The sequence below is a fragment of the Neoarius graeffei genome, chromosome 16, assembly GCF_027579695.1.
Source record: "Neoarius graeffei isolate fNeoGra1 chromosome 16, fNeoGra1.pri, whole genome shotgun sequence".
Classification (NCBI taxonomy): Eukaryota; Metazoa; Chordata; class Actinopteri; order Siluriformes; family Ariidae; genus Neoarius; species Neoarius graeffei.
In genome coordinates this window covers 44,742,464-44,762,886 of record NC_083584.1, presented here as the reverse complement: position 1 = coordinate 44,762,886, position 20,423 = coordinate 44,742,464, and the positions used below count along the sequence as shown (strand labels likewise).

The 20,423-nt window shown below is 42.3% G+C and overlaps 1 protein-coding gene across 3 annotated transcripts in view; it reads left to right on the top strand.

Moving 5' to 3' along the window:
• Positions 1-20,423, top strand: part of smurf1 (SMAD specific E3 ubiquitin protein ligase 1) — a 140,137-nt gene that overhangs the window by 97,778 nt on the left and 21,936 nt on the right. For all 3 annotated transcript variants that reach the window (XM_060943047.1, XM_060943046.1, XM_060943045.1), the window contains exons 2-10: positions 3,308-3,346; positions 5,966-6,074; positions 6,167-6,300; positions 6,397-6,462; positions 6,565-6,640; positions 6,818-7,056; positions 15,368-15,452; positions 17,143-17,289; positions 17,509-17,710. In XM_060943047.1, coding sequence (XP_060799030.1) covers positions 3,308-3,346; positions 5,966-6,074; positions 6,167-6,300; positions 6,397-6,462; positions 6,565-6,640; positions 6,818-7,056; positions 15,368-15,452; positions 17,143-17,289; positions 17,509-17,710 — 1,097 coding nt within the window. The remainder of the gene's footprint in view (positions 1-3,307; positions 3,347-5,965; positions 6,075-6,166; positions 6,301-6,396; positions 6,463-6,564; positions 6,641-6,817; positions 7,057-15,367; positions 15,453-17,142; positions 17,290-17,508; positions 17,711-20,423) is intronic.

Genomic DNA, 20,423 nt, shown 5'->3' with positions numbered 1-20,423 from the left:
GGTAGCGAACTAGCCCACGTTTTTGAGTGGAAGCGTCGTACTCAAGAATGTGTCCTGAACAGAGGGTGCTGTACAATGCACAACAGGAGTAAACTGTAGTCGCAAGATAGTGGAGCACGTTGATTACCTCCCAGCTTTTGTTCTGTTATTGCAGATGTTTGTTTTTAGTCCTTTCTGTTTTTTTTTTCCTGAAGATGTCTCCTTTTCGGTTGTGTTTTCCATTCCTGCACTCCGCTTCCTCTCCAAACTAAAGACACGCCCACTGATGTCACATTCATGCTGAAAAAAATCAGCTGCATTTCGGTTCTAGCTGGGAACCAATTTTTGAGGTTCTGAATCCGAAGCAAATTATTTTTGGTCGAAATGCTCCGAACGGTACAAAATCTGTTGGGCAAATCAGAACCGAACTCGCTCCCTGTTGGTGGAAAACTGGAATGTGTGTCTCGATCAGCATATTTGAAGACGTGTATAGTTTCACAGACTCCCACATGAGGGTGGGGCCTGGCTCACATAAAAATCTGAATAGAAGGCGTTAACTTTATTTAAAAATAAAATGCCATGATGCAGAGAATTACCAAACGGTTAACTCAACATCAGCATCGGCCTTACAACATTCAGGATGTAGTCATTTTCAACCTGTTAAAGCTAGACGGCCTTTCGATTTCATAAAATCGGTGAAATTTAGTTCCCTCTGAAATTTGGTCGTTGTGATGTATGCTTATTTCTGTAATAGCTCACAAAATATCAGGCCATTCTGTGGCTGGGAAGTTATTTAATCTGAGAGGATTCCCGAGCAAATAATGTGCATGAAATCACTCGCTTCATGCAGTCAAGCAGACTGAGGAAGTCCATGTGCGCATGCGCAGGTTTACCTTCTTCCTCTTCTTCTTCTTTTGGGTTTTATGGCAGCTGGCATCCACAGTGTTGTATTACTGCCATCTACAGGTTTACCTTTGACCGTGCACTGACAGTTCCATCATTCTGTCGCTAAACGAACAGCTGATCGCACCGGGGTGCTCGCTGACCGCCGATATTTATTAGTTTGGTCCTGCGCTTCCTTTCCTTCACAACATAACACGTCTTCTCACTTTCTGTTATTGCAGCGGTCTCAAAAGTAGCCGGTCACCGGCGGCAAATCGCCGGCTATGGCTTGTTATGCCGCCGGCTATTGTCAGTCGAGTCACAAAATTTAATATTAAATATTTCTGACAGCAAAAAAAGTTGTGAACGTAAATTACATCCACTATGTCGTGTATGTCCGTTGCCGCGTCAACTGTGTTTACATCTTCGACACGAGTGCAGCCATTACTGCCGCCTGTGTTGCCAGATTGCGCATTTTCCCGCCCAATTTGGGCGGTTTTGAGTGCATTTTGGCGGGTTTTGAACATATTTTGGGCTGTAAAACGTCAGCAGTATCTGGCAACATATTTTTTTTACTTAATACAAGAAATTAATGGATGCCAACGTTTTTACCAAAATGGTATTTTATTTTCCATTGTTTAGGCAGCTTCAGCATCATACTGAGAGATTCTGTTCAAATTGTTTTTTTCTTCTATGAAGCCTGAGCCATTTATTTTATTAGTTTATAATTATTGTTTAATTTAGTCTTCAGGAGAGACTGCCTGCACACAGTACTAGTATTAATAAGTTTTTTTTTTCTTACATGAAAGCTGAGGCATTTATATTATATTTTAAGGTAACTTCATGTTGTGCTGTGAGGTTCTATGCACTTCGACTTTTGAACCAACAGGTGCATTTGGATCAGTAAAGCCTATTTTTCTGCATTTTTGTCGTCCTGGTAATCTTTTATATTGGTAAAGTTGTTTATAGGACCATTTCTCAGTGTCTTTTTTTTAATCAATAGTTTTTCAGTAATAACTTAATATTTAACATATATCACTCAATTTTAAACAACCCCCGCGCCTCCCCCATGGCTTGCCCCCATAGTCTCCAAAATTTCTGTGGGAAACACTGGCGTGCGTAACAACGCTAATCAAGCTTAAGCTAGACGACCCACCTCAAATACCCGTCCCGGGTAAATGTTATCCCAATTTTAGATGGCCTGTTCCAAACCATCCCGCCCCATGAAAAATTCGTACTTGCATATCTCTCTCTCTCTCTCTCTCTCTCTCTCTCTCTCTCTATCTATCTATCTCTCTCTCTCTCTCTCTATATATATATATATATATATATATATATATATATATATATATATATATATATCCCTGCACGCTTTGCGTGCGTTATGTCTGCCGCTGGCAGACATTTTACCATTTTGCACCCTGCTGTAAATTATTTGTACCCTGCTATTCTCCCAAACTTTGAAGCCCCTGTTATTGTCGTTGGTCTTCGCACGTTTCATTCGCACACTCACGTCCTCCATTTTTCTCTCCTGTTTCAAATTTGTATCCCACAATGCCTTGCGCAAACGGGGAAAGCCCACCATGTGATGCATGACGTAGTATCTTGAATGGTGAAGCAGGAAAAAAATAGCGGAGAATTTAGGGCCATGTGGCTCTAAATTCATTAATTGTTCTTTTTTTTTTTTAAACCTAATAAAATTGGAAGTCTGTGATTCGAATTCAGTAGCTTTCGGTCCACTAAACAAAAATAACTGGGTTTCGGGGAAAATTCTTTTCATGACCTCCACTTGAAAAATCTGAAAGGTGGTCTAGCTTTAAATCGTAATTTTTATAAACATTGTCAGTCATATCACCAGTATTGATGTTTAATATCATTTATTTTACAGCTCAAAAAACACTTACGTGTGCAGTACCTCGTTGATGTTCTGATGAATTCACAGCGAATCGCTTGCTCAGGTTCAGACGTGAAAGCGCCACGTTTTTAGCATCTCTGTCAAAAAAAAAAAAAGTGGCACACCAAGCTCTCGAAGGTGAATCTGTATTCCACAAGCCACCTCTAATCGTTTCATCATCAGACTGTGAAGTGTTTTTTGTTTATTTTCAGTGTGAGATTTTGATGAACAGAAGAATTGCTGTTCTGTCTCCACCTGATCTCGTGTTAGCGTTAACATCCTGCTGCTCTGCAGAGGTGTTACTATCATCACTGTGAGCTAAGATTCGCTGCAAAACGTTGCGGTTTTAATATTTTCCCATTAAGTTCTGCCCACAAAAGAAAACCAGCCGAGACGTTTCAGCTCTACTTGATGACATTGTCTTGTTTAAGGCATCACTTGTTTTATTTATTTATTATAATATGTAATAGTGGAAATGAAGCTTGCACAGATGCACTGACTGGACTATTTTTATTGCGAAAAAAATGATGAATGTCTTTGTTTTGCTTTCAGTGTTATGTGCCAAGAATCTAGCAAAGAAAGACTTCTTCCGTAAGTACAGTCCTTATTTTTTTCTCTCTCTCCTTTTTTAAAATTGTCTTTTTTTATATATATATATTACATAATGTAATACTTGATATCTATTTACTTTTCCTCTGTTCAGCAGTGGCTGAAAAGGACTCGTTTGCCTTACAGAGATTTTTTTTATTGCGTATCATGTGTCAGACTTGAGTTTTCCGAGCTCTCTGCTTCTGTATGCTTTGTTCCGTCGCATCGGGAATTCACCTCATCTTGCAAAAATCTCTAATCGGATTCCACCCACAGCTGTTTGGACACGCAGCAGCGCTCGGGCTGAAACTGGCTGTACTGGAGTCCTTAATGACTTAATGGTGTAGCGAGACTCCTGAGCGACAGACCTGCCCGTCTGTGTCGATAAGCTCGGCTATTGACGGCCCACGTTTTATGCTAATGACTAATGCAGTCACTTCACGTTCGGCTCACATCAACTTAGGCGGCTTAGTAAACCATGACACGCTGCGTTCTAGCGTGACGACGGCTAATCAGACAGGGCAACGTGCGTAAGAGAGACGTGAGGTAAACACTCAGCAGAGACTGAGCTTACTCAGAGCAGAGAAAAGCTAGATGACGTTTTCTGTCAATCGTTTTATTTAAATCAGCTGTAATATTGATTTACAGTAAACAGTAGATACTTGACTTCGTTTATCGCGGTTTCAGGCCACGAACATTTCTTTATCTTAAAGGAGATGACCTTTATTTTTAAATACATTTCTGAGTGGATATTTTCTCCATCCTTGACTCTTGTATGCTGCATAAATGGGAATAAAAAATATATATTTTTGAGGGTTAAAATCGACTGCAAAGTTGGCTTTCGAGCTGCCCCACTGAGCCAGCCAGCCCTGAGTGCGTGACGTCACAGCGGGAACCGGTTTTAAGGCCGAGGCCTTTGACAGCTATAGATCAAAGTCGTCATATAAATAAAAATTGATGGTGAAGGTAAGAAATGGCGTTACCAGCTTGTTCAACTAAGACTGATTTGACTTCATTGATTGTGAGTTGACTCTCATTAAAACAAGATAAGCCTCGGTCACAACCAGCCGTACGTGCTCCTACGGCCGGTCTATGTGCAAAAAACGCAAGAAACGCACGGAGGGCGCGCGTCTGACGTGCAGATTTTCGAACCGTAGACTGGCCGCAGAGGTTCTTTGTCATGTCAAACAAACTCTACGGGCGCTTACGTTTTTTTCAGGTTGCAAGACAAACTTGCGGCCAACGTGCGTCTTTCTCCACGAACAAAAAAAACGCAGCGATTTGGGAAATGCCAAAAATTGCACGGCCAAAAAATCGTACGTCCGGTTGTGATCTAGGCTATAGGCGTTATAACTGATGCAACATACATGTACATGCATGCATTTTCACTGATAAAACGTAAAAGGCTAATTAAATAATCAGATGAACTGAGACAATCACATTCTGAAGCAAATTAAATAATCTTATACCGGGAACTTAAACACACAATACAAGTTACATGTATTAATTTAAATGCAGGTGTTTTTTTTTTTTTTTTATCCAAATGAGAGTCGGCGCTTACCCGTCTGTGTTCTCGCTTCTTGAAGGCCGATCCTGTGGTCGATTGTTTTGAAACAATCTGACTTTCAATTATTCGTGCAGTTCTCCGTTCATTCGCTTCTTCCATGTAAGGGCGAGATGGCAGCGATATTCAGTTTAGAAATAAGATGGCTGCTCCACTCATTCTCTATTCTCTCCATTACTGAGTACTCCGCCATTACTGCTCGGCTCAGGCAATTACTAAAACCCGGGACGGAACGGGATGTCACCAGTTTTAGCAGCAACCGCGGGGAGGTCACTGCCTGAGCAATATGTCACGTCCTGTTCCGTCCCGGGTTTTACCAACAACCCTCTGCTCACGCTCCGGGAGGACTGGTGCAACTGAACTCACTTTCCTTTAAAAATAAATAAATAAAATAAATGCTTTCCTTTTCTTGTAGTTTTCTTTAATTGTTTGTACTGCACCCTCTTTCAATACGGACTTGTAGCCAACGCTCCTCAACGGATCAGAGGTCTCGTACGAGTCTTCAGTAAAATGTGCAGAGCAGAGGAGAGACCACTTCGTAGGCGCCCAATGTGCCCGTGAACTTCTCGCAAAACACGTCCAAATCTTTGCAGTTTGAACATTCTTGGGCCATGAATGCAATGTAAATCCACCCTCTGTCGTGTTGCTGCACCGGCCAAAAACACATCTACATGGCATGGCGATAAATTAGCTCAAAATGGAGGATCGGCGTTGCAGTCAGCTCTGTGTTTTAGTATAGCAGAAATGGCGATGAGACCGATAGACTTCCTGCTGTAAGGCCATTCACTCAGACCGCTACCTATATGAATCACTTTAATCGTAAAAATTACTATATTAGATTTATTGTTAACGCTTAAAACTATTCCTGCGCCATTCTTGAGGTCTCAAGGCATTTATAAACAAAAGTGAGGCCATGGTTCTGCGTATCTGCTTTAATTCTCACCCAAGCCGTAAAACAGCGTGCAGTGACTGTCTGAGGAGGATGTTCTCACACTGCTGCAACAGCAGATCTTTCATTTTCAGCCTGCGCCGCTGACAGATCAGTGTTTCTCCTGCAGGATTGCCTGATCCTTTTGCCAAAGTGGTCGTCGATGGCTCAGGCCAGTGTCACTCGACAGACACCATTAAGAGCACGCTGGACCCGAAGTGGAACCAGCATTATGATCTGTAAGCACCGTTTTTCCACCGTCCTGTGTGAATAAATGCTCGACTATAAATGTAGGATTTGCATGAGAGGTTTCTTCAAACGTTCTTTTTAGATATATTGGGAAAACCGACTCGATCACTATCAGCGTGTGGAACCATAAGAAGATCCACAAGAAGCAGGGCGCTGGTTTTCTGGGCTGTGTGAGGCTCCTGTCCAATGCCATCAGCAGACTCAAAGATACAGGATGTGCGTGACCTTCAAATTTATATTAGGAATTGCATTTGTTTGGTTTTTTTTTTTGTGCACGTTTTTGAATTGCGATTTGCGTTTTTGTCTCGACAGACCAGCGCTTGGATTTATGCAAGCTGAACGCCTCAGACAGCGACGCCGTGAGGGGTCAAATAGTCGGTACGTAAAACTTTGAACTCATTTACCGAGGACATTCTTGCTTTCTGGAACCCTCCTGTTTCCTCCTTCCATTTGTAAATTCTTTCCGTTTTGCATTTTCAGTGAGCCTCCAGACCCGTGATAGGATTGGCAGTGGCGGGCCTGTGGTAGACTGTCGAGGACTGTTAGAAAATGAAGGGTGAGTGGGAGCAATGTGGCAAAGGAGCGTTTTCTCCTTCTGTTTGTTCAACACTGCCCCCTGCTGTCAGTGTCATGTGCACATGTACGGTGTGTGTAGTGTGGGCGAGTGCAATAGTAGGAGCTATATGGCTGTCAATGACCTGACTTGACGTGTGTGTGTGTGTGTGTTGCTCAGGCCAGTCTTTGAGGACTCTGGACCAGGACGGCCTCTCAGCTGTTTCATGGAGGAGCCTCTGCCCTACTCGGATCCCACAGGGGCTGCTGGTGGGGGCAACTGTCGTGCTTTGGAGTCACCTAATCAAGAGCAGAGGCTTCAAACCCAGAGAATCCGAAACCAGGAGTCTAGAAGTCATGCGCATACCCCACAGAACCGGCCACATGGGCACCAGTCACCAGACCTCCCAGAAGGCTATGGTAAATAAGCACCGAGTGCGCTGTTGTGTGTTTGCTGTCCTCTAAACAGTAATGGTTCACTTGTCCTCTGGATGAGCCGCACATGCAGCAATGAGCTCAGTGAGACGGGTAAGGTAGGGTATCTTAGCTTGTTTGGCTTTGTTGAGACACCTAGAATAGCTAACAGGTCAGTCTGCTGTCTTTGTTTGTTTGTTTGTAAATAAAACCTCAGCATTAGTCCCCCGTATCCGAGAGGCATCGGGGGAATACCACAAAGAGACCGACACTTTACAGGGCTAGGGCACTGATTCTGGGTTTGATTATCTCCTATACAGGCTATCAGTCCTCTAGGAAAAAAAATCATTTCTCTGTGCTCACGTTAAAGGGGAACAGAGGGCAATATATAGAGTAAAATATAACAATAAAACACATATTAACGAACCTTATTCAAGACTTACAAAAGTTTTTTGTTCTAAGGTTGGAAAGTTATAGTGTTTTGAAAGTAGCTCGAGCAAACTATTTCCGCAGTTTGAACAGCCCGCCGTGATATTAATTTTATCCAATCAGAACGCACGTTCATTTTCTCTGCGTAACACTCATGACGTATGCATGTGCCCAGTTGTGTTGGCTCATTGAGGTTGGGAATAGCACGTGTGAATCGGAATGTAGTATGAATTGTAAGTGATCGGCTACACAGTGCCACAGTGTGTTGCTTTCGGGTGTAATAACAGGACCGATGGAAAGCATAACGATCCTCCAGACGTGTCTTTTCACTCGTTTCCGCTGAAAAACACCAAGCGAGTTCGAGCTTTCTTCTCTTCTTTCGTCATCACCGGAGTCGAGAGTACCTCTCCTAGGTTCAAACTGGTACCCTTCTAAGCCATAGCCTGCTTGCAGTGTGTCTTGCGGGATCTCTTCGTACGATTCGACAGAGCTGTCGCTTTCACTTGATGCGCCCGACGCCATAATTACACGCTTCTCTCCTAGTGCAGTGGGTAGGGCTGACGTCACGGTCTTTTAAAAATGGCGACTCTTGTGCCATTTAGCGTACCGACTATTGTATTTACAATTACCAAGATATTTCGTTGTTTTCTAGTACATAAATTTGATAGAATACTTAAGAATACGTTACTTTGTCACATCAGCAACCGTGTATATATTGCCCTTTCTTCCCCTTTAAAGGAGAACTGAAGGCAAATTTTTGATCATCTAAATTCTATTGATCTCATTTTATTAAATATAGGAATGCATTTTTGATCGCCATTTTGTCACTGCTATAGCAAGTTCTGAGTGTTTGAAATATGCAGTGTAATATACAAGTCCATATGTCAAAGCGATGGCCGTAAACGAGATTCGCTGAGACCTGTGCGAGACATCGTAGGACGGAAGTAAAACGTACAGCGGAAATCAAAGTGACCGACATCTGCCAACGTTGGCAAAAGACGCGCGCGCCCTCTTTCGAATGCTGATGTAATCGAGCCGGAAGTTTTGTTTGTTTTGAGAGCAATCAGGAAAGTTTGAAAAAAGTAGGCAGTAAAGTGCAATATTTCGTTTGGAAAGCAGTTTTCAAAATGGTGGCACTGACACCTGGCTGACACTTCACATTTCGAAGTCTCGCACAAGTCTCGTGAAGATCGCACGGATAAGCGACGCCTGCCGTGGACCAAACGAACTAAATTCAACATGGCTAAAAACCGAATAGGCCGATAAGTATCATATTTAATTGCAATTAGTTGCCAGTACGAGTCACGATATAAGGTTACTAAAACCGAAAACAACTGAATAACACGTTAATTAAGAAATAAAGCAAGCTTAAAAATGACTTCACTTCTCCTTTTAAAGAGTTTTTGGAATAGAGTTTTCAAATGCATATTTATTTATAGATACTTATTTTCTTACATATGTCATTATCTGGTGATGTGGCTGGTGTTCAACTCCATGAAATCGTACCAAATGGGTTTAGACCCCATATGTTATTGAGATGAATGACTAATAGGAATTTGAATCATGGTGTTACAGGAGTATCGGGGTTATTATTATTTTTTATTTATTTATATCTATATCATTCATCTCATTATCTCTAGCCGCTTTATCCTGTTCTACAGGGTCGCAGGCAAGCTGGAGCCTATCCCAGCTGACTACGGGCGAAAGGCGGGGTACACCCTGGACAAGTTGCCAGGTCATCACAGGGCTGACACATAGACACAGACAACCATTCACACTCACATTCACACCTACGCTCAATTTAGAGTCACCAGTTAACCTAACCTGCATGTCTTTGGACTGTGGGGGAAACCGGAGCACCCGGAGGAAACCCACGCGGACACGGGGAGAACATGCAAACTCCACACAGAAAGGCCCTCGCCGGCCACGGGGCTCGAACCCGGACCTTCTTGCTGTGAGGCGACAGCGCTAACCACTACACCACCGTGCCACCCTTATATATGTGTGTGTGTGTGTGTTCTCACCCAGTTCCAGTTGACACATTTTGTTGCAAGCGAGGGGTATTCTGTAGTGAGTTTACTCACAGTTCTAGTTGTACCAGACAATCTGCGTTCTGTTTCTGCTCAGGTTCCACTTTGACATTTCACAATAGCTGAATCGTTCCCACTCCATGACTTGAATCGCTTGAGATCAGTTGTTTGGTGGTGTAGAGGCGTGCACACTACGCTACACGATGGCTCACGGATCAGGCGTACACCCTCCCTACACCGTCTTTCACCCAAAGAGATCCCTGCTGTCCCGCTTCCTCATGAAAATACACATCTGTCTATCATGTGACTGTCACCATTTTGTATGAAAATAACCAATAGAAATAATACAAGTTTTTATACCGCGCACCAATAGGAATCATGCCGTGTTTGTTTTTACACTTCCCGACAACCATTTGAGTTTAACGTGCTGAATAAATTCTTATAGACACAACGCGTTTACTATGTTTGTGTTTTGTCTTCCATACAAATAGATGGACGATGAACTGGATTCAGGGATCTGCTGCGCATGACAGCAGTTTAGTTCAGATTTCCTCTCCGGCTCGTGTTGGCTGATTTTCAGCGCCGTACTTGCAAACAGTTCATCGAAACACGCTTGAAAATATCAGAGCCTTGGTGAATGCTTGCAGACTCAGAAAATCGAGTCGGTAGATGGTGCACGCTACATAGCCAGCAGAGGTGGACAGTAATGAAGTACATTTACTTGAGTACTGTACTTGAGTACAGAGAAAAAAAAGTGTACTTTAGTATTTTTTTTTGAAAACGTATGACTTTAACTTCACGACATTTGAAAGACAAATATCGTACTTTTTACTCCACTACGTTTTTATCAAGGTCCTCGTTACTATGAAGCGGCTTTGAGAGTGGATTTTTTTTTTCTTTTCCTTTCACAGGTGACACTGAGACAGTCTTATCAGTAATCACTAGGGTCACGTCACATCCATCGACTGTATAAAATCAAGTTCAATGATTTCTCAGCAGCATTATTTAAACACGATCAGTTGATGGCAGAATGGAAGGAGGCGGTTCTTCTGGGGAACGCACGTACTCATGGCTCTACCTAGAACCCATGTTTCAGTTTTCTGAAAGGATTAAAGATTCGTTTCGTTTTAAATGTTTGCCGAAAACGAACCACATCACGGCCTACAAAAACTCGCCGTCCAACTTGCGGAAGCATATTGAGGAATATAAACGTTTTATTCCTCAATATGCTTTTATTTATTATTTTAAGTGAAAACACTTAAGCCAGAGAACTACTTGCACTTATTGACAACTTCAACCTAGTACAACATGTACAGGGGCCGACCCACTCTCGTCGTCATACCCTTGACCTCGTTATCGCAAAGGGTCTTACTGTTTCTACTACTGTTGTTGACCTAGCCTTATCTGATCATTTCTGTGTTTTCTCTGATGTTTCTATGTCCCCTCACATTCAGAACAGCTCAATGACTATGGGTAGGAGAGTCATAAACGACAACACGTGTTCTCTTTGAGCAAGCTCTCTCTCGGATCTCAACTAAAATGTCAGACTCTGTAGACGACTTACTGGAAATTTTTAATTTAAATATGACCCAAATTAGGGGGCGGCACGGTGGTGTAGTGGTTAGCGCTGTCGCCTCACAGCAAGAAGGTCCTGGGTTCGAGCCCCGGGGCCGGAGAGGGCCTTTCTGTGCGGAGTTTGCATGTTCTCCCCGTGTCCGCGTGGGTTTCCTCCGGGTGCTCCGGTTTCCCCCACAGTCCAAAGACATGCAGGTTAGGTTAACTGGTGACTCTAAATTGACCGTAGGTGTGAATGTGAGTGTGAATGGTTGTCTGTGTCTATGTGTCAGCCCTGTGATGACCTGGCGACTTGTCCAGGGTGTACCCCGCCTTTCACCCGTAGTCAGCTGGGATGGGCTCCAGCTTGCCTGCGACCCTGTAGAAGGATAAAGCGGCTAGAGATAATGAGAATGAGATGAGATGACCCAAATTATGGATTACATTGCTCCATTCAAAATCAAGAGTCAATGACCAGCAGAAAGCACCATGGAAGCAATACCCAGCTGTTAAACTGCTAAAGAGAGAATGTAGGAAGACTGAAAGAAAATGGTGCAAATCTAAACTTCACATCCATTATCAAATCCATAAAGAGATGCTTTGTAAATATAATTATGAAATTGGTAAAGCAAGACAGTCTTTCTTCTCCAACATCATCAACAGGAATATGAACAATGCCCGTGTGCTATTTTCAACAGTAGAGAAGCTAACTAATCCCCCACCACAATTAGCACCTGAACTTCTCTCAGTTAATAAATGCAATGAGTTTGCATCCTTCTTCAAAGGTAAAATTGATAAAATATGGCAGAATATTGCTCATAATATATCTCAGTTGCAAATAACTGAACAGCTGCAATCACCAGTGACACACACAGACAATTTCAACATGATGTCAGAATTTTGTTTGATTGATTACGAGACTCTTGAAAAAACTGTACAAAATCTCAGTTCTTCAACATCTGAATTGGACATTCTGCCCACCAACTTTTTTAAGTCTGTTCTTCACCTTATAATTACAGATGTGCTTCAGATCATAAATACATCCCTAGAGGCTGGCATTTTTCCTGTGTCCCTGAAAAAAGCCGTTGTAAAGCCCCTACTTTAAAAAGAATAATCTGGATGTTTCAGTATTGAACAACTACAGGCCAATATCAAATCTACCATTCATCGGGAAAATCCTTGAAAAAATTGTCTTCAATCAGTTAACTGCCTTCTTGATATCAAACAGCTGTTTTGATAACTTTTAGTCAGGATTTCGTGCCAATCACAGCACTGATTAAAGTTATAAATGACATACGTCTTAATACTGATGCAGGCAAAACATCGGTCCTGGTGTTACTGGACCTCAGTGCAGCTTTTGATACTGTTGATCACAACATACTGCTATATCGACTGTTGGTTGACTGGTAAAGTTATCAATTGGTTAAAATCATACTTAAAAGATAGAAGCTTCTTTGTTACCATGGGAAATTGTACCTCAACATCAATGTCCTTGACCTGTGGTGTCCCCCAGGGGTCGATCCTTGGACCATTACTATTCAACCTTTATGTGCTCCCACTTGGACAAATTATCAAGAACAACTCAATTTTGTATCACTGCTATGCAGATGACACCCAAATTTATTTTGCTCTATCACCTAATGATTATGCCCCCCTTGAATGTCTCTACCAGTGTATCAACCAAATCAACAACTGGATGTCACAAAATTTTCTTCAGCTGAACACAGATAAAACAGAAGTAATTCTATTTGGGAAAAAAGATGAAAGACTCAGGATTACCACTATTCTTGACACGAAGGGGATTAAAACAAAAGATATGGTTAAAAATCTTGGTGTTTTCATTGACGGCGAGCTAAACTTTGACAGTCACATGAAAGCAATCACTAAATCGGCATTTTATCACCTAAAATACATTTCCAAACTAAGAGGACTTATGTCAAAAAATGATCTGGAAAAACTCATACATGCCTTCATCTCTAGTAGGGTTGACTACTGCAATGGCCTTTTCACGGGCCTGCCAAAAAAGACCATCAAACGACTTCAGCTGGTTCAAAATGCAGCGGCGAGGGTTCTCACACGAACAAAAAGAACAGAGCACATTACTCCAATTCTAAGGTCCCTTCACTGGCTTCCAGTAAGCTACAGAATTGACTTTAAAGCATTGCTGCTGGTGTACAAATCTCTAAATGGTACAGGGCCCAATTACCTCTCTGATATGTTGCAGCGGCCTAACCCAATCAGATCTACCAGATCGCAACAGAAAAATTTACTATTAAAACCTGTTGTTAAAACAAAGTGTGGTGAAGCAGCTTTTAGCTACTATGCAGTACAGCTATGGAACCAACTCCCAGAGGACATCAAAAATGCTCCTGCTGTTGGCAGCTTCAAATCTAGACTAAAGACCAAGCTGCTTTCAGATGCTTTCTGCTAACTGATAAATATCATCTTTACGTTTTAAACTTTACTTAACTTTTACAGTCTCTGCATGTTTTAAACTTTACTTAACTTTTATTCTATTTTATTCTGCTGTTTTTACTGAACTTTTACTTCATTTTATTATTTTATTTCTACTATTGTTTAATTCTTATTATTTTTTTCTCTCTTCTTCCCCCTTTATTTTATGTAATTTTATTTTCTATTGTTTACTGTTTTGCTTTTACCTCTGTAAAGCACATTGAACTGCCACTGTGTATGAAATGCGCTATATAAATAAACTTGCCTTGCCTTATTCCAAGAGAAAGCTTGTAATGAAGTTGTCTGTGCTTTTAGAGCTAGCGATCACGTTGCAATAGCTATGCAGTCTGGTTAGTCAAATGACTTTCTATGGATTTTCCCGCCAAGTTCCTACAGCCTTGTCCATGGCTAATGTTAACACATAGCTAGTTAACTTGGACACTGTTAGTTAGCATGTAAACATGGAGTTACGCTAACATGAATAACGTTAACTTGTCTGAAGTCCTTTCAGAAATATGTTTTAGCATAATCTTGCCAAATAAACAGATTGTAGAAATCTTTCTTTTCTAGTAGCGTTAGCTAACCAATATGATTTTGAGTTTGAAAAGAGTTTGCTAGCATGTCAGGTGGCGCTTCAGCTCTACAGGTTCTATGAGCGAATCAGTAAATCCAGTCGGTTGCTTCAGAGGTATTAGGTTTTGTAAGCGTTGTGGCAATAATACAACGATGCGTTGACAGAAAATTTGCTTTTAATACTTAAGTATTTTTAAAAGCTAGTACTTCAGTACTTTAACTTAAGTAAAAATTTGACTGGACAACTTTCACTTGTATCAGAGGAATATTTGACCAGTGGGATCTGGACTTTGACTTAAGTAATGAAGTTGGGTACTTTGTCCACCTCTGGTAGCCGGTCACCACAGCAACACCAGTGTGTAGTCATGAGTGCTGATAAGTCAGGGGTAAAATTGTGTCAGAACCACTGACTCTCAAGCTGCGCACGCTGGATGCAGAAAAATCCGCAAAGCTTGTTTTATTCTTTTTTTTTTTTATTTTTTGGGCTTTTTTCACCTTTATTATTGGATAGGACAGTGTAGAGACAGGAAATGAGCGGGAGAGAGAGACGGGGAGGGGTCAGGAAATGACCTTGGGCCGGAATCGAACACGGGTCCCCGGATTTATGGTATGGCGCCTTATCCATCTGAGCCACGACGCCCCCAAAGCTTGTTTTATTCTAAAGCAGAAAACCGAATGCATCGGTTATGTTCCCTGTCCAGTCGAATAGATAATAAACTGGATTCAGGGATCTGCTGCGCATGAGAGCAGGTCAATTCGGATTTCCTCTCAGGCTCACGTTTCTGTTGTATAATTATACTGTAGATAATGATTAAACAGACTCTCTCTCTTCAGTTGGTGAGAGATTGTAATGTTTGAGCTTGAATTAGTCTTTTACAGGATTATTATAGGAATATTTGCTGCAATGGTTCGAGCATTTTTTTTTTTTTTTTTTGCTTGTACACTTGTTCAAAAGTCTTAAACGCTAAAACACGGTATCGGCTAATTTCTTTTTCAAACTGCACAAAGTGTATCAGAGATGACTATTTTTTGATAAGCAAAGGCTTGTAACACCAAATACGACTTTGTTTAGCGTATGACAGTTAAATGCTGTTTATAGTATTTACTTAATTTATACTGATACTAAGCGTTACAGTATTTCTAAGATTTTTTTGCGCAGCACTGTGTTTCTGTATTAAAAGTAATTGAGATCTGCATCAGTGTTGACCTGCTGCTTTTGGTAGCTTTTTTTTTTTTTTTTAAATAAACTTGCTTTTCTCTCTTTTTCCCTACTTCAGAGCAGAGGACCACTGTGCAGGGACAGGTCTATTTTCTACACACACAGACTGGCGTCAGCACTTGGCACGATCCCAGAATACCACGGTAGGTTCAAACGCCCCTCTGTCGAAAACTAATGATTATCTATATCTGAATTAATAATTAATATTGACCAATTAACTTAATAATTATGGGTATGTAAGGAACCACTGTTACTATTGGGACATTTTAAAATCTATATAGAAAGAAAGAAAATCCATGTCTGGCTATATTTTGATGCAGAGAGCAGTGCTATCTATCATGGAGGACAAGTTAGAGGTGTGCATGGGGGACTAACGTGTATCGACAGCACGAGGGTTTTACTGACATGGGCAGGAGGTCGGATATGAAACTCAAGGGATTTAAAAAAAAGAGAGAGAGATAGAGAGAATGCATTTCCAGGAGCGTTTAGCACAAAAGTCTAAAACTCTAAGAGACACAAATCAGGTACACTTATACCCCTTTTCCACCAAATCAGTTCCAGGGCTGGTTCGGGGCCAGTGCTGGTGCTGGTTCACAACTCGTTCAACTTGCGAACCAGCTGAGAACCAGTTTGCTTTTCCATCGCTCGGGGTGCTAAGGGGAGCCACGTCATTACGTCACTGTATACGTCAGTTACGTCGTTGCGTTTGCATAAACCTTGGCGCGAACATCGAAGCAACAACAACACGGAGAAGAAGAAGAGGAAGCAGCAACAACAACAACAATAATGGATGACTGCTGCTTTACTGCATCCATAATATCTCGTCGCTTATTTAAAAATGGCACCCTCTCGCGGTCTTGCTATTGCTGTTGGTCTTAACAACTCCGCCCCCCCGCTGATGTAAGCGGTTCTTTCCTCTGGCCCAGCAGAGAGTTGGTGCTAGCCTGGAACCGGTTTTTCTGGCCCAGAGCCAGTTCTTTGTCAGTGGAAACAGAAAACCCAGTTCCAAACTAAGCACTGGCCCCGAACCAGCCCTGGAACTGCTTTGGTGGAAAAGGGCTATTAGTTTGCATTTTATCTGATAAGTGACATCTCAGCCACTCCACAGCACTCACCTTTCACACTCGCCGCTGCTGTTGTTTGGAACGCTGGTGTATTTTTCAGTCACTGGATTGTTAACCATGCAGTAATGTGCAAATAAATAAATAAACATATATCCATTGTGCTCACTTGAAACTTTGTTACTCAAAACGGAGTGCAACCAAAAAAGCGTGCACGCTACTAAAGTAGTGCTACTGGCTGAAATACTGAGCTGACATTCAGGCGTTTCTGTTAATCATTTCTCAATATTATGCAGGTCAAATCTCAAACACGTGCGCCGCTGCCACCTCAGACAGGAGGGACTTCATGTTAAAACTGTTAATGCTATAGTCATGTTGTCTGTTGTTGCCCAAATGAGGATGGGTTCCCTTTTGAGTCTGGTTCCTCTCGAGGTTTCTTCCTCATGTCGTCTGAGGGAGTTTTTCCTTGCCACCGTCGCCACAGGCGTGCTCACTGGGGATAGATTAGGGATAAAATTAGCTCATGTTTTAAGTCGTTCAAATTCTGTAAAGCTGCTTTGCGACAATGTCTATTGTTAAAAGCGCTGTACAAATAAACTTGACTTGAACACTGCAGTGGAAAAGTGGAAATTGAAAACTCGATTCGGACACGTCACCTAATAAATCCCTAGTTTTAACCGACACGTGTTTATGTACTGTACGTTGGCGAGTATTTGTTTAAAGGTCAATAAGCGACAGTGTGGTGATCACGCACCACTCTTTGCTCCTCCAGGGACCTGAACAGCGTAAGCTGTGAGGAGCTCGGCCCTCTGCCGCCCGGCTGGGAGATCCGGAGCACGGTGTCAGGAAGGATTTATTTTGTTGACCACAATAACAGAACCACACAATTCACAGACCCCAGATTACACCACATCATGAGGTAAACGCACCCCACAGGATCTGCAGTCGAATGCTGATCTTTGTGCTTCTGCTCATAACATCTAATTACTGACCCGTTTAAATAACCTGCTATTAAACTGTTCATTATTAATTCCAGAGGCCAAAATGATGATCATTGCTTTTGCAGATCATTTGATTAATAGTTACACAAGTGTAAATGTAACACAGGTGGACATTATGATCATGGTGTGTGTGTTAGCCAACAGTCTCAGGTGAAGGAGTCGAGCCAGGCCCTGCCAGTGCAGATGGATGTTCCTGTGGAGGAGGGTGAAGGAGAGCTGCCTGTGCGTTATGAGAGAGATCTCGTCCAGAAGCTCAAGGTGCTCCGCCACGAGCTCTCGCTGCAGCAGCCTCAGGCCGGACACTGCCGCATAGAGGTGTCCCGTGAAGAGATCTTTGAGGTAGTACAATTTATTTTTTTGGCTTGTTTAATGATTTTGCTTTGCTAAAAACTTTAACTAAAATAAAATAACTGATATTGGCTCAGTTTCCTAAAAACACTGTGGTGCGACATTAAAGGTGACACATCCTACCCCTTTTCCACAAGTTGACGCAGTTCGTTGAGGTCTTAATGAAATGTCTGTGACATGCTTTGGTCAAAATACCACAAGGATAAAACGCCACCGCTCCCTTCTCACTCTGTTCAAAACAACCGATTTGAATGACCGTACCTTTAAAGGTCATAGGCAAGGGTCCGAGGTGAAAACGTAGAATATCAACTTTATTTTCTAGAAGAATGACCCAAAAGGCAAATTCAGTCTTCCTAGTGTCTAATTTGCACCCTAAAATTGAATAAAACGGTTAAAATATACTGTTTTGCCCAACTTCCGAAGGTTTGTTTACATCTCGCTTATGCGCACTTTTACCGCCAGGGGACCGTCGTCATGACGTCATTTAAGGCAAACAGACTGGGAGCAGTTCTGTTTACACTTGTGAACCGAGCACACGTGTACGGACTTTGGTCGTGAGAGGTTGTGTAAAATGTCTGATAGCGATTTTGAAGTAGGAACTCTCCAAATTGAATATCGAGAGGTGAAACCATATATGTATGAACCTATGGCCATCGCAAAGCAATCGGTGAATGTGGCTCACTGGTTTGACCGTGCGGCCTCGGAATCGGACAGCGACTCGGCCGACTCTGATCGCGGTGACCCCGGACCTCAACAAGACTCGCGCCCAAACAATTTATCCTGGTAATTATGATAAATTCCTACTTTCGTCGTAATACTAAATAAGAGCCCTTTTGAAGAATAATTAAACCGCCCTCCCTAGTGGATATAGGGAACAATTACTGGACAGTGCGCCGGTAGGCCACATTAGCCTGCCATCCGCAACATTATACTATTTATAGCCTACTCTAAGCGAGGAAATATCCCTTTGTCTCATTTCCACAATGATTGTACAGGATCCCTCAGGATTCTTGACTTGTCAATTGCAAACAAAAGTAAAAATGTTTACCTCCAATCTTCTCCTTTTTGCTTGAGCGTTGCTGCTCTGTTTCTTCTTTGACTGCTTGATTTTGTTTCACGCGCACAATCCACTCTCTCCGCCTCGTCTCCTCTTCCGGAAAAAAACAACCCTCTGGCTTCACGCACACAATCCACTCTCTCTGCCTCTTCTCCTTTTTCAGAAAAAGCCAACCCTCTCGCTCCGCCTCATCTCCTCTTCCCGAAAAAGCCAATCCACTCTCTCTGCCTCTTCTCCTCTCTCGGAAAACGGTAAAAACTTCTTCCTGAACCGGTCCCGTTGTTACAGTTCACTGCACAACAATAAGGCATGGGGTTTTTCTTTGGAAATTCTTGAATGCATGTCTGCACTCAAGCCGAACGGCAACGTAAGTAAACGGAAGTGGACTCAACTCAAGCGGTTTATTTGTCTTAAATGACGTCGCACGCCGAGTGGTCACGAAAATAGCCGAACAGAAATGTGCCACGATCTGCGCCAACTTATTTTAATGATTACTTATTAACAATACTTCTTGGGACCAGAAGAAAATTACAGAGGGTTTTTTAACATATAAAGTTTCAAATGTGCATAAAATTAAAACCGTTGCCTGTGAGCTTTAAATGATAATGAGCCACTGCTCACCCCACCCCCCTCCCCTCTTCTGATGGCCAATCAGGTAGCAGTTTGTTGATGAATATTCAGTCTCAAAGGCAGTTCTCAAGCCATGAGTCGAGATACTCTAATGAGGGGGCGGGTTATTCTAATGAGCTTCACTTGTGACATATAGGGTGTTCACACGGCACATATTTGCATCGATGCTGCACCGATGTATTTTGTTGCGATATATCTTACACCGGTGTAAATTTTGCGCAGCGTTCACACGTCACAACCCTGCTTACTAGAGAGAAGCGTGTTAGCACCGGTGCAGCCCCGCTTGCGGTCACACGGCAGTTTCTGCGACCGTGTTATAGTAGCAAAAACTTTATTACTATCATTTCCTTTGATAGTAATGAAGTTTTGATATTTCCTTTTATTGCTATCATTTCCTATCATTATTACTATCATTTCCGATAGTAATAATGCGGAAATGAAATATGCGCATGCGTGAAAATGTACTTCTTTTTCCCGGTCGTCATGGCATCACCAAGCGCCGGGAAAACAACGTGGATGAAGACACCAGTGTTGCCAGATATTGCTGACGTTTTCCAGCCCGAAATATGTTCAAATCCGCCAAAATGCACTTAAAACTGCCCAATCTGGCAACACTGGAAGACACGCAGTTCTGTTGTTGTTGATATTCGCCATTTTGGAAGCGCAAAATACCAGGATGCAAATTATGCAATGCCCGTATGTAATCAACTCTCCTCATGCGTAGCGAGTCTACCCCTGTAGCGTTCAGACGGCCCATTTTATATCGGTGCTGCCCCGCAAACTAGCATTTACTCCGGAGTAAATTTCTTAAACCACCTCCCGAGCAGGGTTAGATTTGCACCGGTTTAAGCAGCTTTCAGGGGCTACACCGCTATAACTTTGTACCGTGTGAACGCTCTACCGGGGCAGCCCCGGTGCTACACCGGAGTAAAAGTTGCCGTGTGAACACCCCTATAGATAGAGGAGCCAAATCTCAACGGCTTGTTGAAGCTCATGTTTTCTAAAATAGGCAGAATA